The 25,974-nt window shown below is 49.5% G+C and overlaps 1 protein-coding gene and 1 long non-coding RNA gene across 2 annotated transcripts in view; both read right to left on the minus strand.

Annotated features, from left to right (window-relative positions):
* Positions 1-1,083: 1,083 nt before the first annotated feature.
* The window catches only part of Glo1 (Glyoxalase 1), a 41,824-nt gene continuing 16,933 nt past the window's right edge, over positions 1,084-25,974 (minus strand). The window contains exons 2-4 of the mRNA XM_077681650.1: positions 9,861-9,922; positions 2,890-2,979; positions 1,084-1,258 (exon numbers count right to left, since the gene is read on the minus strand). Coding sequence (XP_077537776.1) covers positions 1,176-1,258; positions 2,890-2,979; positions 9,861-9,922 — 235 coding nt within the window. The 3' untranslated portion in view covers positions 1,084-1,175. The remainder of the gene's footprint in view (positions 1,259-2,889; positions 2,980-9,860; positions 9,923-25,974) is intronic.
* LOC144149316 (uncharacterized) lies at positions 19,055-21,239 on the minus strand. Its single transcript, XR_013318265.1, has 2 exons — positions 20,168-21,239; positions 19,055-19,409 (listed from the first exon to the last, which is right to left on the minus strand). It is a non-coding gene; the product is annotated as an uncharacterized LOC144149316 (long non-coding RNA).

The following is a 25,974-nucleotide window of genomic DNA, read 5'->3' on the forward strand; positions in this document are numbered from 1 at the left end:
CGGCATCAGTTGACAAGGCGTGGAGCAGTTTAAACAGTTGGCGGGAACGCTTACGTCACACATTTGCAACTTCAGCCTGTGACGTGTGGTTACGTAACAGCTTGCAAGTGGCGGTCGGTGTCGTGAAATCCCCGCGAATTTGTAGCAGGTGCAGTTTTGCACGATGCGTGGTTTAAAATTGCTTCCTAGTAGAAGAAATAATACTTTTGACTATTTTCAAGTCAGCAATAACGGCGCATAGAGATAACGTCCCGCATCGTTTTTTTGTTCGGCAATAAAATAGCAGTTATTTGTTTGGCGTAACATTACATAAGAGGGCAGTACAAGCCTCTCCATTACGAAGACCCCAAAGCATGCCATTTTTCCACACTCATCCTGGTAAGCTGGTGGGTTATATGATCAAATTCAAGAAAAGAATAACAAAGGAAACGTAGTTGTATTCATTACTGCGCTGATTACGGTCGAGCTTGACCAATGACTGAATTGGCGGCATCAATACGCTCCGCCGTTATCAGGTCTGTCCTTACATCACACAACCGATGGTCACAGCCATGTTTTCCTGTGATCATGCCATAAACTTGTAAAATAGCGGCAGACGATAGCGTGGCAGCGGAGATGGCCGGGAAGGTGATAATGCAACAAAGCTTGCATTGAAGCAGAGAGCTCAACTGCGCATGTTACTAAAAGCGATTGAAATAAATAAATAGATACGGTGAAAAAGATTGATGTTCTTTAGATCAACACCCGCCCATCGCTCGCTTTTGTAATCGCCTTGCGATATTGATGCCAATTCTGGCCTGAAGAAATGCGTTTCTCTTGCCAGCCTCAGCTGCCGTCCTAATTTTTATAATTCATGCCAAGTGTCTTTACGTCTTTTATGAGCAATATTTGATACCTTGGTGGTGATCTTTATCAGTGAAGCATCAAATTACACTGCATGTCACGAGCTGTACGTCGCTATTGTTTACCTTGTGTTTACGCAAAAAACATGGCAAATTCACTGTGTAGTCGAGAATAGGGCCCCATGTGACCAATTTCGGGAGGAGCAGCCATTCCGCCTCCAAATCACAAACTGCCCCAAGCGAACAGGCATGAAGGCACTTTTATTGAAGCCCATCTGGTGCAAGCGCTTGGCACAGAGAGGGACTCGTCGCTAGTGGCACACACGGCCCCTACTACGGGACCACGGTCTTGTTGTTGAGGATCTCAATCCAGTAGCCGTCTGGGTCCTGGATGAACGCAATGTGCTTCATCTTGCCTGCAATGAAAAGTAGGCAGAGAGATTGGATCGCTTGGCCTATACGTGAATTGTAATGCGGCCACGAGAGCACATTTCCTCAGTACACTTTTTTTTTGTTGGAACGAAATGGATCGCTTTTTTCGGAGCAAACAGTCCTGTGCCACTGAACTTTGTCACACATGTAGTGAAATGGCGCAAGTGTTTCAGTCATTGAATATGCAAGGCACCAGACCTCGAAACATTGCTACAAAAGCAGTGCCCTTTCCCACTTCATAGTTTCAGCTGTGCTACTAAATGGCTGTTTATGTCACCCGCTTTGTCTCTCAAAGTGAAGCCACAATTACTGCGTTGTGGCTGCAGCTTACACTGGAACCACAGCACAACGAATTCACACCTGCTAAGGCACCAATTCGTTAAATCGAGGCTTTATCTTTCAAGAGGACTACGCAAGATGGGGGAACGAAGAAAATGGAAATAACACAAATTTTGTTGGGCCAAGGCACGATAGTAAGGAATTCATTGTACTAGCGAACATCACAGGACAAAGCTAAAGAAGGGACAAAAAATGCGCTAGAAACACGTCTAGCGTGTTTTTCGTCCTTTTCACTTGGTCCTGGGTAATATTTGCTGGTACGATGAATTTCCCAGTCAGCAACCAACTTCCCCAACTTTCTGCCTCAGAATAAACACAAGAGAGCACGGTCACCCTCACTGGTCTCTCGCCGGCACCCTCTTTCACAACGGAAACCTTTTTCCCAGCAAGCCGAGTTCAGAAGCGCGCTGTGTTCATGGGGACGTTGCTGGGAGATTATCCAGGGTATGATGACAGATATCCCCGTCCGCCTGCTCACAGCTTAGTGAGCGAGTGGAACAACGACGGTCGTACGGTTGTTACCAGGCCATACGTCTGCCGACTGCGCGTGCGTACTGCTACGTGGCTAGGACAGCTTGGCAGTTCTTTATTCCCGACTGCGGTTTGGGATATACGACACACGAACCCAGTGGACAGCCTGAGTGGACACAAACAGCTGGTTTATTACAAGTGCACAATATCTGCATGAGGAGTGAAACGGGCCTAGAGAGTTACACAAAGGGGGAAGGTGCGAAAAGCGAAGAGCCACAAGCTGGTGAAGGGCGCTCTGCTCTTGCTTCTTTTTTGTGCTCACGCTGTCCACCCTGCTTGTGCAACCCACAGGGCAGTCTGCAGCAATGCAAAGCCAACTGGCCCAATGCCTCACCCCACTGACTATAGTCCTCACTGTGGCGTAGCAGGTCCAGGTGCCCCTGAGATCACTGTGTTCACCATAAAGGCTGCCAAAGGACCACGTGCATGCATTCATTGTAAAGGCAATAAAGTATTTTGAAAACGGTCGTGGTAGCATTTTCAGTAAATGAGCTTATTTGACAGCCTGTTTTGTGAAGCATACGCCGCTGCTGCCCAGACCTGAACACCAGTACCCATTGCAACAACTGTCAGGCTTAGTTCTGCTACACATGCAGGCACTGTTGCACATAGCTCAGTCATGCCACCTGTGAGCTTTCCTCCATCAAGAGCCAACAAAAAGCACAATTGCGCACGAGCCTGGAATCAAGCCAGTCTGACATCCGGCCACAGTGTTTTCAGAGAATGACCAGAGGCCGCCGCCCACCTTCGTGCGGCTTCTTGACGAACTGGACTCCCAGCTTCTCGAATCGGGCACAGGCGTCCTCGACGTTGGGGACCATGATGCCGATGTGGCCTGCAGTCGGCAGGAGAGGGAAGCAAAGCGAGCGCCACTCAGACCCTGAACCCGTGGCTGCACCCTTCCTTCCGGTGTTGTTCGGCACATGCGGACAGTCCCGGCCAATTCACAGCGCTTGAAAGAAATGAAAAACGCCATGGGCCAATGTCTCACTGACTCGCAATGTGGTCCGACGCCAGCGCAGTTGTGAAAACTTTCATGCTGACCATTCTCGCGGCAAGTACTGGCTTGTTTGCACATGTACAGGTTCTGCACGTTGAGAAGGTTTGAAATTCCTCAACTTTCAGGTTGCGAGCTTGCCGGCACATCATTGCACGGAGCTTCAGCAAATTTTAAAAACCTGGTGGTGGGGGGGGGGGGGGGGGGGGAGAGATGTGCAACAAGGCATAAGTGATTTGCGCAGGCTACAGAACAAAATGTGAAAGGATATACACAACAGTGTTGCTTGAAAGAACAATGTTCTAGCAAAGGCGATTTAGAGATTTAGAGCAGCCTTGGCAAAGCCTTGACCCTTGGCAGTGGTCAAACCGCACTACTGCACTTGGTGCATTGGGGACATGCCTCCCTCCGGTACAACACTAACAAACGCACACAGCACAGTTAAACTGACAGTTTGAAATACTGCACAAACAAGGCAGCCTGAATGGCCACTCAGAAATTTTAACTGTGCTATAGAGAGAAGAGAGAGAGAGAGAGAGAGAAAGCTCTTTATTAGAGGAGAAAGCCGAGAGTTTTGCCGGAATCGTACCACCGACATGCTACTCGGCGGGGGAATGGGTAGGGGAGGGTAGAAAAGGCCCTATAGATACAGGGCAGAAGAAAGAAAAGAGAAGTAAAAAAAAAAAAGAAACGGGCATCATGTAGTTTGTGGGAACAGTTCGACGAACGTCATGTTCTCAGTAGTTTAAATCAGTTCAGTGACGCCGATCTCGTCCAGGTATTCAAACAACGCCTTTAGTGCTTTGCGTTGTGCTGAAGGAGTGTGCCAGGGGCCAAGGAGCACTTGTAGGCTGATTGGTCCTGGGCGTAGGTGTTCGATCTTCTGCTCCAAACGGCACCTTGCGAGCATGTAAGCGGGGCACTCTAACAGTACGTGTTCCACGGTTTCTGGCGATCCGCAGTTATCGCAGTAAGGATTCGAGGTGGCGCCAAGTCGAAACAGGTAAGTTTTTGTAAGCGCTGCATTGAGTCGTAATCGGTGATACAAAGTTTCTAGTCGGCGCGGAAGTCGCTCTGGCAGCTTAATCCTCAGCTCGGGGTCTATGTATTGCAAGAACGGATAGTGGTGCTCTGGAAGAGACCAGAGACGGTTCCGCTCCATTAAAACAAGTGCCTTCGTCATAGCTGAGGCATCATGTTTGGTGAAGAAGACCTTCCTCATATTATGCATTTGAAGGCCCCTGCGAGCTGCTTCATCTGCCTTTTCATTACCTGGAACACCACAGTGGCCTGGTAGCCACTGAAATGTCACTTGGTGCCCAGTGTCTTTGGCCTGGTGGTGCAAGTAAGTTATTTCACGAGAGGCGTGTTCGTGAATGCTGAAGCAGTCGTTGCGCAGTAGACTTTGGAGGGCTGCCTTGGAATCAGTGAAGATGGTCCATTGCCCCGGCGGTTGGCGGAGAATGTACCGGATGGCTTCCTTGATGGCGTGAAGCTCGGCTGACATAGATGACGTTGCCCGCTCGAGACGATAAGAGAACGTCTGTCCAGTGGACGAGATGAAGATCCCGGAGGAACTGCGGTCAGGCGTACACGACCCGTCAGTAAAAATTTGTTTTGTGCCTGAGTATAGTCGGCAAATGTGGCAGAGTGTCAACTGTAACAAGCCACTTTGATTCATATTCTTTTTAGAGTCGATTCCCGGGATGTTGCATCTAATATGCAATGGCGATAGGGTCCAGGGCGGGAAATGAGACGGCATTGAATTTGGTGCCTGGGTGGGAATCGAAAGGTGCAACGACTTCAATGTTCGACCGAAACTTGAGTTCCCATTTTCTATCAGTCGGGTTATTGTACGGGTTTTGGCGTGCATCCGATGTCGCAGGTGTATCCGCACGGTTTCTTGGAGCCTAATCACGTCCAAGGGCAGACAGCCAGCTTCAGCGACAGTACCCAAGCACGACGACCCTCTGGGAAGTCCGAGGCAGATACGGAGGCAATTGTTTCTTGCCGCGTCTAGCTGTTTCCTGCTTGTTGGTGACAGATTTTGGAGGACAGGGAGACTGTAGCGCAGTATGCCGTCGACATAGGCTTTACAGAGTAGTATCATGGAGCGGCAGTCACTGCCCCATCGATTACCGGCAAGATACCCGACGATCTTTGACATCGCAGATATTCTCGTACGGAGCCTTTTAACCTCCGGAGCCCACGAAATACTGCGGTCTATTAAGATTCCGAGGAATCTTTGAGTACGTACATATTGCAGGGTACGGCCTCCGAGGACTAATGGATATTGCTTCATGTTCTTGCGAGTAAAAGCCATCGAAACACTTTTCTCAGAGGATAAATGCAGTCCTATTGGCGAAAGGTATGCTGATATTTTCGCAAGAGCTTTCTGCAGTCTTTGTTGTGTGGTGCGACGTGACCGCGCCGCACTCCAAATGCAGATGTCGTCCGCATAGAGTGTGATATGTACGCCACGCGGGAGGGCTCGCTTTAGGTGGATGAGTGTCAGGTTGAACAGGAGAGGGCTCAAAACGGCCCCTTGAGGCACTCCTTTTTGTATAGCGTAGTAGGACGTTGGGCCTTCTGGAGTGCACATGAAGAGTTCTCGCCCCTGTAGGTAGTTTGTTATCCACGCATAAAGTTTTCCCCCGAAGCCAAGAGCAGCAAGAGATGTTAGGATTGCATCATGGAAAACGGAATCGAATGCCGATTTTATGTCCAAGAATACTGATATGGGGATGTATCCGTTATGTAATTCGTCTTCTAGAGACGAAACCAGGGAAATTACGTTGTCGATGGCAGCTCTATTCTCGCGAAAACCGTTCATCTCAGGTGGATAAAGTTTTTTGCTTTCAAGGAACCAGGTCATTCTCCTGTGTATCATTTTTTCCATAATTTTACCGACACAGCTTAGCAAAGCTATCGGTCTGAAAGAATCATACCTCGTGGGTGATTTTCCAGGCTTCAGGATGGCCACGAGCTTTGCTAGTTTCCATTCTGAAGGTACGGTGCCAGTGAGCCAGAGTGAATTGTAGTATTCCAGGAGACGTAATCGAGAGTGGTGAGACAGGTGAGATATGGCCTCGTAGGTGATTTCGTCTTGCCCAGGCGAAGAACGTTTGTTGGCACGGGAAATGGCTGCGTTGAGTTCTTGCACGGTAAAGGGGAGGTCGATGGCGGGGCAAGCAGCTGGCGGTACTTCGGAGGAGCCACTTCTGGGGCATGTCGGAGGTACTGATTTTGTGGTCAGGATTCTACAGTACTCTTCAGCCGCCTCTTTTGGGGAAATGCCAATGTGCAACGATAGCGCTCTGAATGGGTATAGCTGCTGAACATTGCTGCGCATTCCCTTAACAACGCGCCATATGCGTGACAGAGGTTCGTGGAAGTCTAATTTTGAGCAGAAATCACGCCACCGCTGCGTTCTCAACTTTTCCAAGTGACGCCTCACCTTCCTCTGTGTTCTTCGAGCCTCTCGTACATCTTCTAATGCCTTAGTGCGTCGTGCCTTTCGTTCTGCTCGCCTGCGAACGGCTCGTAATTTTTCGTAGTCTTGGTCGGTCTTTACATGTAAATGTTTCTTCATGGTTCGGGAGGATTCCTGAAGGCAGTTGGTTAAAATTGGTGTAAGGTCTTCGTCCGGAGTTGCTGCTGTGATTCTGAGGTCTGCAGACGCCCTGTAGCCTTCCCAATCTGTGCATTTGACCCTCAGTTCACGTCGAAACATAGCTGCACTGGGAGAGGATATAAGGATGGGGTAGTGATCACTCCCTCTTGTTTCGAAGTCTGTGCACCAAGCAAATTTTCGGATGTAATGGCTCGAAACGAACGAAATATCAATGCAGCTGGTGGCCTTTGGGTTTTTTAAGAACGTCACACTGCCGTCATTGAGCGGTTCAATAGAATATTTTACCATCAGCTCGGCGAGTCTTGCTCCGCGAGAATTCGTAGAAGCACTCCCCCAAAGTTCGTTGTGTGCGTTAAAATCACCGCAGATAATGTGAGGCGCGGGCGTGCTGACGATGATTTTTTCGAGTCTTGAAGCATCAAAGGTAGTCCCTGGCTCCAGGTAAGCACCAATGAGTGTAAATGGTTGTTTTCCGATAACAGTCTTGGCGCAGACGTATTCTTCAGTGTGATGAGGTGGCACGGCCACGGCTGCAGCCGACACGTCGTTGCGGAAACCTATAAACAGCCGGCTTACGCCATTTAAACGTTCCGAATGATAGATGTGGTAGTTTTTTAGACGAAAGAGATCCCCAACACGTGATTCAGATATCACTATGAATGGGAACTGATATAAATGTACGAGTTCACGAAAGTCTGCAAGTTTCGAACGCAGGCCACGGGCGTTCCATTGAAAGATGGTACAACCTCTGAGGTGGGCGTTTAGAGACACTTTCGGAGATGTCGATGATTGCTGAGTCATCATTGTTGCGATCGGCCGGCACGCTGTTGCACCCTGAAAGTAGATGCTATGAGGGGTTCTAAGGCTAGAACAGCCTCGACTTCAGGGAAGCGCTGAGAGGAGGAGTTGGCACGTAGCAATGCCTTGATCGCCGCAAAGAGCATCGGAACAAGCATATTCACAATGTCTGTCTGGCCGGTCTGATTTGCTGATTCATTATGGTCCTTATGGGAGCGCCGTTTCGAGGGGGAAGATGCGTCCTTAGAACCAGCATCAGAAGGGACTTTTGAATTTTTGGTCGACGATTGTTCTAGGACGACTCCCGCATAAGACTTGTTCGGGGGCGCGCTACTCTGAGCAGGACACATGGAGGAGACGATTGGCCGCAGAGAGAGAAGGCACGCTGACAACTAGGCTGCCATCCTTGTTCAGGCGATGAGTTAGAACTTTTTCTTGTGCCGCGGCCACAACCTCCGCTGCGACGACGTTGGGGTTGGCTCTCCAGAGACTGCATCCTGCTTCTGTCGGTTGAAACACTACAGGGATTATATATTATATGCTACTATGTACATTGCAATCACCTTAAGTTCAATACAGTTAAACCTCGATATAACGAAGTCGTACTTGGGGCCACAAATTTCGTTAAATCGAGGTTTCGATTTTACAGTTCATTTAACCAGTTACTGAGGTTTCAAAACCTTGCCCATCGCCAGGAAACAACTGCTATGTAGTTACCTCTCCACTAGAAGCGATATTTGTACTAAAACTGGCCGCGAAAATTGTGTGTATTAAGAGTTTCAACACTTAGGCAATGTAATTCGGATAGCCGACGGTAGTTCATGAGTCGTCGTAAAACCGGTGCTTTTTCCGCAACGCCTCATTAAATATGATAGCAGACTAGGTTTCCACTCTTTTTTTCATTTTGGTCACTACTAAACGCCACTGTTAGTCAGCTGAACCCGCGTCCATGCCCCGTGTTAAAAATTTTGATTACCTATGACCTAATTACATCTGCAGATCAATAATAATTTGTACTAACAGCTCAGTTTCTTGCTTGTACTTCGGACGCTATAACTTCAATCATCAGATTTACGTAAGCTAACAATGAAGCTGATGAGACCCTAAAGTTTAACAAAATACAGGGAAACACTTTTTGCTCAAAATGAAAAATCCAGGGCCGAAAGGGTTAAGCATCAACCGTAAAATATAGACAACACTTTAACACCGACTTCTTACAGCCCATGCCTATCCTCTCAGTGAGTTTCTCACAAAGAAGTAAATTAGGCATCCAAATGCAGCCACACACCTACAGTCTTACTCCACAGACAATCTGTGATATCCTGGGGGTACTTGCATGCATTACAGACGAACTGCCCTTTTTTGTCGAAGCCCAAGAGTGGAGTCTGGTCTCTACTCCGCGAAGCTATCCCGACATGTCTTGCCTTCGCCACCAACACAACGCCTGTCTTTTTGTACCTTTTTACCCTTTCACCCCCTTCTGTAGGCGCTGCTTCAAGGGTGCTACAAAGCCTTTTTTTTTATGCCAAACAAGCCAGTTAGCATCACCACCAGCAAGACAGTTCTTTTGGTAGATCAACTTCTGTCAGTAGGCTGTAGCAACAGTTTCAAGCCTCGGGCCAGGACGGCTCTCGCTTCAACTGCAAGCTTTCCGAAGAGGCTGTGTAGCTTTCCGTGGTGGCTGCTGCACGTCTCAACATGGGCAAGTACTAGCCATTCTTCCCTCGTAGCACTGCACCCTTCGCTTCCTGTTGCTCTGTGGTGCCTTTTAAACGGCAGCCGTGAACACTGCCCACCAACTCTTGTGTGCTGGTGACCCCTGTCACAGACAAGCTCGGCTAATGCACTATAACAATGTGGAAGGGGGCGACAGCCTGTACACCTTCCCCGTTGGTCATTTTGCTGCCTGTAAAACTGGTTTCCACAGCTGGCATGTTCCGTTCTATGTTGCTAGAGGTCCGCTCAAATTGGCATGTTTTTGCCACACACAACAGGATGTTTTTCCCCACCCTTCCCGAACCAAACAAGCTCCCACCACCTGTCGCAGAGTTGAGCAAAATCACACCGTTACTGCCCGCAGCAGCAGCAGCAGCACAGCGGCAGGTGTTCCGATGCACGGCCAAGCAAGCACCAGCACGACACAGCGACCGAAAAAGAAGAAGAAAAAAGCAGGAAAGGGAGCAAGCATAAAGAAAAAAAGAGAGAAGGAACACGGCACAGCCACGCGGCCCCGAAAGGTGGCAGTGCCGCCCTTTGGCGGGGCGCAACCAAAGTGCAGCATAGTTACCAAAGCCTCGTGGGGCGCTGTTCCCATTGTGGTAGCCGTTCGCTGGGTGGTCCTCCCAGTTGCTGCACAGACAGGGTGCGACAACACATGTAGCACGAGCACGCTCTTCTCCTGCTGTACGCCACACGGCAAAAACGGGACTCGTGTGTTGCAGCAGTAATGCATACAAAGCTCATTATGCTACGGATGCAAGGTTAGAGAAAATGGGTGACAGACAACAGAAATTGCAGACGATGTTACTTAAATCTAAAGCACAAAATGCCTTTAGGGTCCAATTCAATCTTAAGTCGCCGTGCCGCATAGACATGATGCAAAGATTTTAAAAATAACACAATATGGGGAATCAAACACATGCAAGTGACAATTGCAGCAACTCGGTCAATCTTTTTTTCCTTCAGATTATCACGTGAAAAACATTTCTGCCGGTTTATAACTTCAGGGACAAAGCAATGTACCTAATGGTGCATTGTAACTGGTGCAAATGAGGGGTTAGAGGGACAGACAACCGATTTTTGTCGAGTATATCTTCTCCACCCCACATGAAAGGGCATCACTTAACACCTTCACTGGAAACGGTTCTGCTGATAGCACCCAGAAATTTTTGAAATGGGAACTTTCAGATCTAGTACGTGTCCTGCCTAAAGGAATGCTGGAAACCACGACAGTGCGCCGTGCGGCCACACGCCTTCAGGCCTCTCCAGTTTGGCCTGCACGAGTTCACGACCAGTGCAGCGCAGGAACCGGTGCTGCACTTGTGTCGTCTGCTTCCGCACCGTCGCTCAATTGAACAGGCCAGGGCTGCACTATTCAAAGCCAAACCAAAGAAACCTTTTAACTGCCACGCACGAAATTAAAAGAGGTGTTTAAAAACTTGCCACCGGCTAAAACGACAGCACTGGGCAACCTCTCCTCTTCCTTCGAGTGGCTCTGGAATCGTGCTTCGTTGCAAACGACGGAGTTGCTTGGACACATAACGCAGTTCAGGCACCGTGTTTCACCACCTTCAACAATGCTAGTGCAAAACTAAAATCAGTTGCGTCTGCTTATTTAGAAATTTTCTGTGGCTAGCCTGCATACAAAATGCTGGCCTTGATATCAGCTAGACGACCCGCACTCCACAAAAGTCTGTTGTCTGTCCCTCTAGGTTATGTCAATCGGTGCCTAAGAGTGGCGAATCAATCAGGCTGATCACCTAACCATTTGTAAGCATTGACTGTCCGCAGAACCAGGGGGTAGGCGGGGAGGGGGGGGGGGGCTTTTGTCGTGCATTTCCATATTTGTTTAGGTGCTATTTCTTCTTGTGTAGACAAAACAGAAAATTGCAAGCAGTTCTGCCACAACTCTCAGAACATGCAAATAAATTTTGTAATATTTTGTTTTCCTTGTTTTCAATAATTATGTATGCGAAGGAAAGTTTGACATCCACCTCAATGCAGCCATACGGCTGCAAAGGAAAGCTAACAGCTTCATCAGAAACTTTCCTTCGCAGAAACTTACTCCACCTTGGGGATTTCCCCTAAATCTGGTCGATTAATAATTCTGTATTTTCAGTTAATAGTAAGAAATTTCAGTGAATAGTTACGTATACATATTTTTATGCCCTTGAAGAATCGTATGGTTCAGGTCGAGGTGGAATCTCAGCCCCTTTGAGCAAAATTTCTGGCTGCGCCCCTGAGCAGAACATATTGCAAATATAGGTACTCGCACAGGGAATGCCTTGTGGTCAATGTTTCCATGAAAAAGCTTTAGTTGACTCCATAGAGTAGAAATCCTGCAGTTAGACCACGAGATGACACTGAACATGACCAACGGTGCAAAAACAGTAAATGAGTTGGAAAAAAAAATAAATTTGTGCCTGGGTAAGAATCAAACCCAGGATATGCATAATGCAAAACGAGTCTGCATCCCTACTTATGGAAAGAGAATGCGCTGTGGCTTTCAACTTAGAAATGTGTGTCAGGTGCATATGTGGGGGCCTCCATGAGTATTTTTTGGCATGCAGATTAGAGAAGTAGGCCAGATAAAAAACTACACTTCCCCTAAACGTCCTTTGCGGTTAGCATGCAAGAGTAGCGCCTCCATGCGGCATAGCAGGCGGCAAAGGGCGATGTGATGGCCTGACGTTGCACTCTGAACTCCCCCCGTGCCAGCAGCCGCTGTAAGAAGTGTGCAAGGCCAGGCACAGTCATGACCAGGGTCACACAGACTGAAAGACGCAAAGAGACACAGGTGCCGGCCCAGCACCCGCCAGCGATTCAAGCCCACAGTACTGGCACATTGCTCAGGCAATTTGGTGCTCATCCGATTTAATGGCAATCTAACGCCAACACTGCACCACAAAGAGCGCTCAGGTGCCTTCGTAATTTTTGGTCACTGCTGCAGGTGGCACCTCTGCAAGGTCTCTGAGGAGTAGGACGACTTCACGCGGTGCACGCCCAGTCCTAACCGCAGTAAAAAAAACCACACTGAGTAAGGTGCGACACAAGACAGGGCCCTGCAGAGTACCCCAGGAGAACGCAGCGCTGTGGGGGTCAATGAAAGCATGCTCGGCTGCCTCCAATGCCCTACCAGAGACGGCAGCTAGCTGAGCGCACGAGTATCTCTCGCTTGTCAAGCCACACACGGGCAATGCATCGCACAACAGGGCTGGTGCATCAACGACAGATCAAGAAAACGCAGCGACCACATGGAGAGAGGCCATCTTGGCATACAATGCACAGGCCGTGAGTGTAAACCACAACCAGACAAAAATAAGCAACACAAGAGGGAGATTATTGAAGCTCACAAAAAAGCAATGAAAAAAAATGGGTAGGCTTTCTTTTCCGCTGTCGCATTATCAGCCGAATAAATCTCCCATCTTGACAGTCTGCAAGCAAATGACGTTAAAGATCCCCAGGCACCAAAATCCTGACAAGCGGGGAAACCCCCGGAAACAAGAATTGAACTCATTTGGGTCCCTGCGCATTCCTCGATCGAGGGCACCGAATTCGCCCATCGACAGGCCCGAGACTTAAACCTCCGGGTCACAGAGGAAACGGAAGAAGGGATGCACCCAATAACGAAATACGCAGAAATCCTCAAACATTACAGGGAGAACAGAAGAAGCCTTCCGCACCCTCACCATAAACTATCCAGGGAAGAACAATCAATATATCGACAGATACAGGCAGCCTCTTTCCCACACCCTCTACTCCTGAACCGAATGTTTCCAATTAGATACTCAAAAGAATGTCCCCTATGCTCAAAAACAGGCACCCTGAAACACACCATCGGAGAATGCACAAAACTCAAGTCCCCCCCAATTCTTGCTGACTCCGTCAGCATAGAGGATGAGCGATGGGAGATCTTGCTGACCAGCCCCGCCCTGGAAGACCAACTTCGGCTGATCCACAGGGGCCAGGAGGCTCGGGAAGCATATGGGAACCGGTGAACAAGGAACCACTCACACTGAGCTGAAATAGCTCCATCGCAACCCTTTTTCTAACAATAAAGTTTACTCTCTCTCTCTCTCTCTGGTCAAAGTTAATCCGGAGCCCTCTCCTGTGGTGCGCCTCATCCTCTGCATTGCGTCAGCGCGTTAAGCCCTACAATCAATGAATGCAAGCAAATGGTGACAGCTTCACCGATTTATTTTCACTTAGTTGTTTCCTTTTCGTTGTCTTGTTGCCACGATATTCGCTGTATTTATGTGCAAGATGTCATAGCAATAAACTTGGCTGACAGGCAGCACCTGTGCAGTCGTCTGTGTTTGTCGCACTCTCAATCCCCGCGTCCCCCCTTAAGGACAACTGACGAACCAGTGGCGACTGCCCAACAGCCACTTTCCGGCCATCTCTTTATGACGTCGCACAACCTTGTTTGTGCAAAGGGCAGCCACTGGCCTCAGCCACAGCCGAGAAACAGCACTGAGCGACTATAGTTAGGTCCACAGTTGCACTTGATCGCATACAGGGATGTTAACAAACTGACAACTGTGTTCCTATAGTGCTGGCCCACATGACGCTACACCTGCCTGTGATGCTTTTTACAGCTTCTACCCGGCCCCCACCGGTTTCATCGCCTTGGGCAACAATCATCCCCGCGGGCCTAAGACACCGAGGCCTAAGACGCCGAGCGCATGCGGCAGGATAATCAGGCATACACCATAGAGCTCGGGATTCATTTAAGGAAACCACAAAACAAGCATAGAAACCGCATTATGGATGATAAGGCGCCTGTGAACAATGGGAACCCCCACCATGTGTTCCTGATAAAGATTATGGTTGCAGATTATGTTCGAAGTCAGGCAGGAATAGGGTCACTAAATAGAGCAGCCCTTGCCGAAGCGTCAGGCTAGGCAGGACCCAGCATTTGGCGCCAGACAAGCCGAGCGTAGTGTCAGTAGATGAGGCATTAGAGTACCGCCACTGAGGCACGCAAGCCAGCAACGGCGGCCATTTTGGCGGTCATCCGTGTTGCCAAATTGCCGCATTTACGGCCTCGCCGTAAACTGCGACCGGACTGTTTCCTAACAACACTACCGAAGAAGCAGCGGAACGGCATCTTTGGACATACTATTGCTGCCGAACAGCTGTTCCACACGTCATCTTCGATTCGCGTTCGCAACGACGTCAGTCACGTGGAGCCGCAGAGCAGGGCGGACAAGTTAAGCCAACCAGATTTGACCAACTGAAACGCATAACAACAAAATGATGGCGCCCATGGGCCGTCGCAGTGTCAACAAATGTCACATAATGCGAACCAACCAATGACCGTGGCAGCGGCACGAAACAATAATAGGAAAGAGTGCCAATACTCAGTACCCCTATCTAGTGACACTAACCGACCACACGTGACAAGCCCACCGAGATGACGAGAAGCATTTTATACCCTGCTGGACATCCCCATTCGCAGAGTGAGATGGCACCCTTTTTTTTCAATATTTCTTTCATTTTTTCTGTTAGGAAAACACTTTTTGTCGCGTTTCCAAAGTGCAAAGCAAAGGCAGGTTCTTTCAATTTGAACAAAGTTGTACTTTGTATTCATGGCCTTTTTAGCAAAATTCTTAACTTTTAGCATCAACTAAGCAAGCAATCAGATGCTTTATCTTGGTGGCAGGTTTATGAACCAGTAATGAAAGCGTACACCTCGCGCCCTCGTCACCCAAACCTCACCACCAGCAGCCCAGGCGAACACAGTGGTTTCCGGTGGGCCCACTCAGCAATTCTTCCGTTTGCCCACACTTTGTAGGGACGAGTTGAGTGCCCGGATGTGTCATTACATCATTTTTTATACGATACAGAACTGAAAGCGCCCATTGATTTTGCAGAGTTCAACGCGCCGACGCAACGCAGTCGATGAGGCGCGCCGTAGACGTAGTGGAAGGCTCCGGGTTATTTTTGACCACCTGGAGATATTTAACGTACACTGAAATCTCGTACACACGCACGTTTATATTGCTTTTTGCCTTCACCAGAAAAGCGGCCGCCGCGGCCGAAAATCGAACCTACGTCCTCGTGCTCAGCAGCACAACGCCTTAGCCACCGAGCCGCCGCGGCGGGTATATATTGAAAGCGCCCAGCGCCATCAACTGGTTTGCTCTACACCAGCGACATTATCTTGACGAACCGCTCAAGAGGACCCGCTATTCTATCTCTCTGGCTTTGAGGTGCAGCCTTGGGGGTTCCTTTTTTAAATGCAGAGCATTTCAGTAACTCACGATGTCACCCGCGTTGTCCCGTCGTAGTCCGCACCGTCGTTGTCCGCACCCCTCCCCCTACACTATATAAAAGAAAATACTATCCGGCGCCAGGTTTCGATCCCTCGACCCTGCGGGCGGAACGCAATGTACAGTCTTTGTCAAAATTTTGTGGGCCACGGCGACCGTGGCCGGAGCAGGCGCGCAGCCGAGTAGGGGCGCTGCGCTTGCCACTGCCGGCTGGTTACGCGGCTAAAGAGAGTGAGGGGAACTTTCTTGCTTCCTTTCGTAGCGCGATAAGTGCAGCGAGGCCGGTTTCTCAGAGCAGGCGCACTTCGCTTCAGCGCAGGCACTTTGCGCCTTTGCGCTGCTCTTGTCGCGCCAGACACACTGCAAAAGCAAGAGCAAAAGTTCCCCTCGCTCTCTTTAGCCGCGCAACCAGCCGAAAGCGGCAAGCGCAGCGCCCCTGCCCGGCCGCGAGCCTGCTCCGGCCACGGTCGCCGTGGCCCACAAAATTTTGACAAAGACTACATGGTGCTCTACCCACTGCGCTACAAAGCCGACACAAATTAGGACGCTACGAACGCGCCTTATATCGTTGACTCATTCAAATTACTGCTGACGAGCGCTCTCTCGTCAGCAGTTGCCACAAGTGCAACAACATTAACGTAACGCAAACTACTTAACGTCGTGCGCCCCCGGAAATGCTCTGCATTTGATCGTGCCCCTCGCGAGGGGGATGTTTCACTGCGTCTTCTCTCGGTCGCGGGACCCGTGGCGCCATCTGGCGGAGGCGCGGCACAACTCGTAGCACTTTTTTTGAAAAAGAGCCTCGAAAGCGCGGCAAATATGAAATAGGGATTTTTTTAAGCAACTGGGGTTCGAACTCCCCACATCCCTGCATGTCCCTTTGCACTTTATTTTCTTCAAGTCGAGAGATTTTATGTAAATGTGCTCTAAGTCAACACTACTGGCACCCCTTTTTTTTGTAAATGGCAGTGGTTCGGTGTGTTTTTGATTGCTTGAGGTGCATGCACGTGCAGCACATTGGCGGATCCAGACGGGGGGACTCCGGAAGTCCTGACTCCTCCCTTCATTTTTGAATTTTTACCCCCAATACGAGGACCCCTCAGGTAGTAGAAAAAGTCTAGTTAACGATTTTTTATAGTTCTTAAATTTTTTTGGTTTTGCGAAATATCTGCAAAAAAAAGACTCCTCCTTCTCCTCCTCCTCATAATCATCATCATCATCACTGATTGAAGCCGACCCCCCTCTCAGAAAAAAACCTAGATCCGCCCCTGGTGCAGCAGCCCATCAGCGCGCTCACTGTCGATGCAGAAAGGGCCGTTTGTGTACCGTAGACGAGGGGGACAGATCCTGCCATCATTACACTTGCACAGCTTAGCTACAACCTTTTTCGGGAAGTGCTCGCACTATCAGCTCACACACCTAGCCCGTTTACATTTGTGGGATTAATAGCATGACTGTCCAGCTCAGACCGCATGACCTCATTCAGTCATGACCTTGCGTGGGCCACACCTTTTTCATTAACCCTTTCGCTGTCACTGATGTACCAGTACGTGCAGTGTCGCTGACATACCGCTACATTCTCCATTGTGTTCAAAAATTCACGCCATAGCGCAAAGCTGGCACACCTTAGAGTTCCTGTATATAGCTCCCGCAGGGAGCTATTTACAGGACCTCTAGCACACCTGGACTATTCGCGCCATCTCTCAGATCTTTATAGGGACCGGGCGGCCGTTGTATGGCACCACCGTCGCTTCAGCGAACAGCGCCGCCAGTGGCGAACCGCTCGTCAGTGGAATGCCGGTGGCGGTCAGCGCAGCGTAACTGTGCATGGCTTTCTGTCGTTTTTCTGCGTAGCGGCTTGCAAAGCGTACGTAACCCCACGTGCATTCTTCAGATCGGTAAATCTTGAGCGTGGATGTGACCTTAACGAGGCATGGTATGTGTGTGATTTACGCCCATACTCAGTATTCACAAATAGCAGACGACGCTCAATGCGCCAACCTGGAAGTCAAGCTGGAAGTGAAAGTTCGTTGCTTCATGCAATTTTTTGATGCCTGCATGCAGTTTCGCGTATCGAGGAGTATACTGCAGCTAAATGCTCCCACAAAGCCGGTGTGTGCAACCGATCTAGGAATGCTGCGGCGCTGGCCTTGGGCAGTTGACGACGAAACGGCGTCGACGTCTTGCACAAGCGAAAGACAAAGTTGGGGGTGTCCTCTAAGATTTACCTCAAAACAGAAATTGTGATGGAGGGCGCTTCCGTAACTTCATTACATACGGCTGAAACGTGTTTAATTTCACAGAAATGCTCTTACTACAGTCATCGGGAATTGTTGATAGAATAAATACCGCATGATAGTAGAACGCTATTGCTTGTCGTGGTGAAGCACTGCTTTACAAGAATTGCAATGGTTGCTGGCTAGTTGGTAAATGGTTTTTCAAAAACCAACTCCTGTGTGGCTGAAGGACGCAAGACAGGAGGGTGCCCGAAACTTGTACTCAGCTTCAAACTGAATGCTGCGGTCGGTTTACAAGCTGCCACGTATACGCTTGAAAAATCATGCACACCTTCGTGTAACGACGATGAGGGTTTATCGCAAAGCTCTATCGTATGGGTTTCCTTGGTTGCCTTCTGGATTTAAACTTTGACTAGTCGAGTGTCGAATTGGACCAGCACGCAGTTTGGTCTTTTGATCGCAGCGTCTTTGACCTTGACCATTTCCCATTCGATTTCGCAGGAAGAAAGCTTTGCGTTCAACCATCATAATCATTAGACGGAGGGCTAGATGATATTGCTGTTTAATTTTGAACTTCCATGCCCCCCTCTCCAAATCTAAACTTTGTCCAGCGTGTCGGAAGTGTGTCTGTGCTGGAGGACTCGGGCTGATGCACCCATATTTGAGGCAACTAATCGCGCGTTTTTTGTGTCTTCACCAGGCATTACACGATTTTTTTAGGTACTCTGTAAAGAATACTTAAGCATTAAAAAACACCGCCCAAGCAGCAGAAATTGCCAAGCCCAAGCATGGCAAAACATCAGTGGCCAATGTGTCCGAGCTTGGCAATACCTCGGCCGCCAATATTGGCTGGTGTTTGGGAAAGGTGACAAGCCAACAATTGGCCAAGCCCTGGAAGGCCAATATTGGACAACGCTTGGCAAAGTACCTTGCCATGATAACGCCAATGGGTGGACCCCACGCTATTTTCATGCACATTTTTGGCTTTGTGGCCAGTCCTTATGACCAATGCTTATTTTACGAGTTGCCTCGCGGCCCGATTTCTGCTTTATACATGCCAGTATACAGGAAATTATTAAACGAGTGCGCATTATTTATTTAATGCGCACTCGTTAAATAATTTCCTGTACAATGGCATGTATAAAACAGAAATGGGACCGCGAGGCACAATAAGCAAACTGCATCAACTTTGCGAAGCAATTATAAATACGTGACTTGCCAAAAACAATTGAGCAACACAACACACCGGGTCTCTCTGTGTAGCTTTTTTATTATGCACATCAAATATAGGAGAAATCTGACTTAACAGTGGCAAGAATACGAACACAAACATGAAAGCAAACACAAATAACAGTCGAGAAAAAATTTTAAAAAGCGCTGCTCATGAAGCGCGAACCGATTATCATTCGTTTAACTGCTTGAGATGCCTACAATACAGAAGCATTCAGGTAAATGAAAACAGGACCCTCATTCCCGGTAATTCGCCGACCTGCCAAGGCCACAATATGTTTTTGAACAGTACTATTGTAGAATAGCCCAGCTTGGAAAGCTTGTCACTGCTGCATCCGCCACTTGTCCACGGGAAACACCTGTGCGTCGTAGCGCCTGTAATAAGTAAAAAAAAAATAGTTCACTATAATGCTAAATTCACGCTGCTTACTAAATACAGCACCTATACAAGCCGTACAACATGTCCGTGTGAAAATATTCAGCCTAAAGTTCTAGCTTGTTAACACTCGCTATGAAACATAAAACGTACTGCACTATTCATTTTTCAATACTGCGTTTTACGGTAGCAGTTACTTTGCTCGTTCTTGAGAAAACAGTCCGGAATTTCGCCGAAAATGGGCTTCACTCTTATTGCAGTAGCGCAAAGTAATATAAAAAGTCCAATAGACAAAGCGACACGCCAGCGGTTCCGTGAAATTTTGTTGTGCCTTCGCTCACTTCTGCCCCGTCAGACGCGGAAGACGCGAACGGAACCCACGGAGAATCCCAGAGGTAGTGTAATTACTTTGTCGCTCGACAATACCTTTACATTGCTCAAGAAAATAATCAAACGAAAGCTTCATTTATAGCTAAAGTTTAACTAAGCCAGCTTAATACATCCGCAACTCTTATACGGCACACGAGTCTTGCTTCAACGCATGCTGAACGTCGTGAAACTGCACGGCTGCTTGTTCGGAAAACACAAAGCCAGAAAAAGGATAGCTAGAACTGGCGTCCACTTTTTTCTTCGCAAGAACCAACAACATAACACTAAGCAGCACTCGCGAGCGCCAGTTATAAACGACAGCTGAAGGTTTGGCGGGAACTAGCGCGAGCACTCCCGCACCGCGAAAAGAAAAATGAATGTGACTTACGTTTTCAGCGGCGGCCGTAGCAGGCAAACGATGTTATTCCACCAGTCAGGTATACTTCACACAGCCACCGACACCAAAACGCACCTCACAGACACGTACAGGAGTGCTACCACAGTTTCAATGCCACAAAAGAGACGGAGCCGTCGGTGCAACGCGTCTGTCCACCGGACCCGCCGCGGGTTCAAAGAACGCGCAAAGGCACAACGCTGAAGTAGTTCGACGGTCACCGTTGTGTTAGGTAACACAAATGACCAATTCCTACTGAACGTTTAACACTCTCTCTCACGCTGTTTTGAATAAGCTGCACTTTAGTTTAAGTACGCTTTGTTTCGTGGCACCGTGCTGTGGCTCTTTAGGTAACTACTTTTTGGTGCGTTGGGGCCTGTTCACGGCGCTCTAACCGTCGTTATCCGTTGGGGGACCGCCGCGGGCAACGACCGCAGTGCTGCCCTCGAGTAGTGCTGCTTGCGCGCCGGGTGCGCATGTACACACGCAAAATAACGCACACGAGTGCTCTACAGTGAGACTTCATGCAACAATATGCAACAACAGGCAAGGCTATCGGCATTTACACCTGCCAATACTTTTTATTTAAATGTGTTACTTGACACAAGCTTGAAAATGATTTGGAACTACTTTTTTTGTTGTGCGCTGCGCGTGAAAACAAATTCAAAAACACGCAAACTTCAGTAATATTTTGAGTGAACTTGAGTGGTCATTCAACTAACAAGAAAATGCCAAGACGTGCGTAAAAGCACTCATAAATACCTGCGTCACATATAGGCTACTACTCTTCATAAAATGTTATGATCAAAAATTACGTCTGAATGAGCGCGCTGTCCAGTGTGATTTTTTGCGCACCGGCCAATGCGTGTCCTCAAGGCCGGTCGTATAGCGCTCGTTGTCCACGAATGGCTTTTGCGTACAGGCCGGCGTCTGGCCAAGCTATCGGCTGTCCAGTGTGATTTTTTGCGCACCGGCCAATGCTTGTCCTCAAGGCCGGTCGTATAGCGCTCGTTGTCCACGAATGGATTTTGCGTACAGGCCGGCGTCTGGCCAAGTTATCGGAAGCCAAAGGGAAGCCAAGGGGCGTCCAATGATTGGCTATCGGCCAATGCTGCTTGGGCGGCTGACGTTAACGCTGCCACCTTTTTTAACTATCGGTGCCAGCCTTTATTCTACGCAGGTGGTAAAACGGGAAGGGGAGGAGGGATGGTGGATGGTTTGTAGCTTGGGCTGTTGAGTTGGTGAATAACTTTGGCTCTTGATAAAATGACCACCACAGACGCGGGATTTCCACTTCGGCTTTCAGGCTCCCATGCTGTCACAGTGTCGCTCACCAAAACCGAAGGTACAGAGCTCACGGTTACAGAAAGTGTAAACTACCGCAACATTTCTAGGGCTACACGCTAATCCATCTCGTATGCAGATGCCTTTCTATTTAAAGCACACATATCGAGGTATCCCAGCGCTATAGCTGGCGTGGAAACCGTAGTCATTGAAACCAGTGAAGATAATTTAAAGTGGTAGAAATGAATAATAATATTGCTAATAGTTTTATACCTACTCAGATCGCGCGGAGCCAGGCGCAGAGTGCTGCAAAAAGCGCTCGTGTCAATGTAGCCCATTCCCAACCTTACAAGCATCCAATAAGTTTGCGTAGCCGTTAGTGCATTTAAGAAGAAAATAATACTACTAATAGTAGTTTTATTCGTACTCAGAACGGGTTTCGCCAAGCGCAGATCGCTGCAAAATGCGCTCATGCCATTGCAGCCGATACCCAACTTTAGAAGCGTTCGACAAGTTTACGTAGTCATTACTGCATCTAAGAACCCAACAGATCTGTCTAGACTTTGTTTCACCGCACATATACGCTCACAACACCACCAAAACATTCAAAGCACCGAAGCAAACACGACAAAAACAACGGGAGGCTGTGTAATCCAATGCACCGGCTCATTCCACTGACGAGGGGAGCGCCGAGTGGTGGCGCCACCCGTCCAGCTGCCCGGTCCCTATAGTAGCTCGTTCTGTGACTCGTGCGGAGCGACCGCGCCCACCCTTCGTTGCTGGGGGGCATGGTCGCTCAGCGCGCTGTACTCTGTCAGGATGAGTGACCACGCGGCACGCGTGCGCGTTAACTCTATGACTTTTCTTTCCTCCATGACTCTATGCACAGCAACTAAAGTCCCTTCATCAGGCTAAACGCCGATCGAGGCATAGAGTTTCTCACTAGAAACTCTATGGATCGAGGGACTTTAACAGCAACGGTGGCTGCCATGATGGAATGCGTTGGTTACTAGGTGAATACCCACCACTGCCGCCAACTCTAGTAGGCAAAAGGACAGCGGGCAACGCTGTGAGAGTGGCATCATGTCCCGTGCAAAGCAACAGCTGGATGTTTTGTGCGTGGAACATGTGCGTGTGCGCATATCAACGGCATTGAGTTTATTGGAGAGTTTTCTGAGTTTATTGAGATAGAGTTTTTGAGTTTATTTGAGAGGTAGTAATGTAGAGTCTATAAAATAGGAGTGCAGAATATAAGTATATCTCTATGAGGTGAAGAGCGAGTGGAGTGATGGGTGAACAGTGAGCACAGTGAGCAAGTCGGTGTGCGCGTTTCCTGCGCGAGCGTCAGTGCGGGCAACGGCTGTTCTGTGGCAACGGTCCCGCAAGTGACCCTGGTTCATGAACACAGCAGACCAAGACGTAGCGAAGTGGAGGGGCTACACGGTCATACGATGACCAAACCAAGAGGCAAAAAGGCAGCGCCACTCGGCGAAGCTGACGAGGAATGGGTCGCATGCACGGAATGTGGGGCGGGGGTCGTCTTGCAGGCGACACCTTTTAGCACCCGACAGGAAGCCGAAGAGGCAGAGAGTTACGAATGTGTCCGTTTGCGTTCGACTGCGCTTACTCGAGGAAGGCACGGAGCGGGCAGCACGCGAAGAAAGGGAGGAGTGGACGCGGCGCTTTCAAACCCTGGAAGCGAAAATGAACGCAGAACGGGAGGCGGTCGACAAACGGCTGGAAGAGCTGCAGTCCCAACTGCGACGGGAGGAACAGGAGAAGCAGCGCTGGTTCCTGCAAGTGCGTAGAATGGAGACAGAAATGGAAGCAGGCCGCGAGGCCTACGAGAAGCTTGAGAAGCGAGTGAAGGAGATGTCGGCGAGTGAAGGAGATGCGAGTGGATCGAGTGCTGATGTCGAACTCTGCATGTCGGTCGTGCCGCAAGTACGGCAAGTAGTCCCAGCACAGGAGGGGGGCAAGGAGGACAGAAAGGCCGAGGAAGAAGAAGGCGGAAAAACGGAAGGCAGCGTAGCCACCAAGGTACCCCTAGAGTCGCGACTACCTGCGAGAGGGACACAAGGGCAAAACGAGAGCAGCAATCACACGGGAAATGCACCGAGCCTGCAGGATACCAGCCCCATGCAGCACGAGTCACCAGCCGCAGTAGAGGTGGCAAAAGAAGCGGCTGAACCAAGAAAGGGGAAAAAAGACCACCCCAGACCGACGGTGAGCGGGCCACCCCAAAAAAGACCACCCCAGACGGTGAGCGGGCCGGAGCACCAGCAACATGGACAAAAGCAGAAGTGTCCGCGACAGGAAGGAAGGAGAGCCCATGTGTTCGGTGATACAAATGCCTACGCCATGAAGCATGCAGTCCTTAGCATGACGAATTGGGACAAATGCGTACAGTTCCACACAAGGCATCAAGCCACTCTGGAACAGGTATGCGATGCAGTGGAGCAGACGGCAGAAGTGTGGAACAAGGAAGAGTCCCTTGTTGTTATCCACGCCGGGCTGCAGGATATCGCAGAGTTGGGGCAGGCACCCGAGGAAAGCGCTCGGGAGTTAAAGAAGCGACTATCAGGATGGATAGAAAAAGCCCCACACAACCGCATCCTCATCTACGCCCTGCCCGAGACACACAGCGAGGAGCAACTGACAACGGCATGTGGGCAGTGGAACAGCAGCGTGCACCAGGTGTGCAGAGAGCTCGGGCTCAAAGTAGAATTTGCTGCGACTGCATGGGCCCTGGACAACCGGGTGCATGAAAAACGGTACAATGCACGCACTGCAGAGTTGTTGGGCCAGCGCCTGGGAAAGAGGCTCAGGGCTTTTTTTAGGCATTCCAGCAGAGGGGACCCCAGGGCACATACGAAGGCAGACGTGGCAGCCCTGGGGGAATCCACACACAGCTCGTCCACTCGTGGAGGCACTGGGCCAGGCACTGCTCCAAATGGGGATGTTCCCGAGGAGGAGGAGTGCGCCAGGATGGCCCCAGTAGAAGAGAGAAGGAAAGAGCAGGCAGGCAGGGGGTGTGCTGGGACGTACAGGAACACACCATGCACCGAAAAACCGAAGAAAACACACAAGGGACGGGCCCTTAAACGAAGAAAACAGCAAGTGATTTTATTTCTGAACATGCAGGGAGGCCGAAAAGCTCAGAAATGGGAAGAACTGTATCACAGTATGGAGGAGGACTCCATTACAGTGGCAGGAGTTGTGGAGACCCACCTGCGGGAGACAGAAGAACCACTAACAAATAAGGACTACAATTGGGTGGGCAACAACAGGGGGAGCACAGAGCGGCGGGGAGGGGGAGTTGGAGCACTCAGCAAAATAGACGAACAGTGGGACAGGGTCCAAACGAAGTGTAGTGAGCACGTGTGGCTGGTTGGATCCATCTGTGGGAAAAGGGTTGCTGTGGGGGTGGTATACATGTGGACCGGTAAGGGAGCAGAGGAAAAAAACAAGGAGCTCTTCAAGTGCATTGCACAGGACGTCGAAGCAATAAATTTGCCCTGTGTAGTGGTGGGAGACTTTAACGCCCATATCGACACTCTTGATGACGCAACAGATAGAGCGGGACAGAGGCTTCTGGACTGGGTAAATGCGACAGGACTGGTGATAGCCAACACTACAGAAAAGTGTAAGGGACGAACCACATGGGCAGTGGGAAACAAGTCGTCTTGCATCGATTACTGCATTCTCTCCCCTGAGCTGTTTGACGAGCTGGACTCAATGGAAATAGACGAGAGTGGAGAAAAAAGTCTTGGCAGCGACCATAATAGGATTAAACTAGTGTTTGGGAAGGCGCAGCGTAGGGAAAAAGCGACGAAACGTCCTACGGGCCAGCAGCACATATCGGCCAGGGAAATCGAAACACTGGTAGAGCGAATGGAAGAAGACGCACTGAAAGCGAACATAAAGGACTACGAAGACTTTGTGCAGTGGATCAACAAGCACATAAGGGCCCTGGGCCAGCGCAGGACAATCGCTCGAGGAAGGAAAAGGCAGAAGAAGTGGTGGGACAAAGAAGTGGCTGCAGCGATCAGCCAAAGGAAGAAACTGTGCCGGAAACACCGACAGACAGTTTGCTCAGGAACGGACACACAGGTGAACAGCCTTTGGGAAGAATACAAAGATGCAAAACGAGAGGCGGCAAACATCGTGCAAAGAAAGATAAAAGCAGTGAATGCTAACTTTCTGGAGGAACTGAAAGGGGCAGGCAGAGATGCTGCAAGAAAATTCTGGCAACATGTCCGAAATGAGTAGGCAGAGCCTTCCCGCACCAGAACTTGTTTGAGAGACTCAACAACAGGGGAGAACTATGAGGGACAGGACTGCCTCGAGTACGTAAGGGCCTACATGGCACAGAAACTGGCAAAAAGTACAGTGCCACAGCAGCAGGAAGTGGGGACCTCAGAAAGGAAGAACCCAAGAGAAACAATCACCGAACGAGAGCTCAAAATGGCTCTGAACCACATGAATGGCAGGACAGCAGCTGGGTTGGACAAAAT

This window comes from Haemaphysalis longicornis, unplaced genomic scaffold (genome assembly GCF_048455015.1).
Source record: "Haemaphysalis longicornis isolate Haplotype H1 unplaced genomic scaffold, Haemaphysalis longicornis Haplotype H1 scaffold_8, whole genome shotgun sequence".
NCBI lineage: Eukaryota > Metazoa > Arthropoda > Arachnida > Ixodida > Ixodidae > Haemaphysalis > Haemaphysalis longicornis.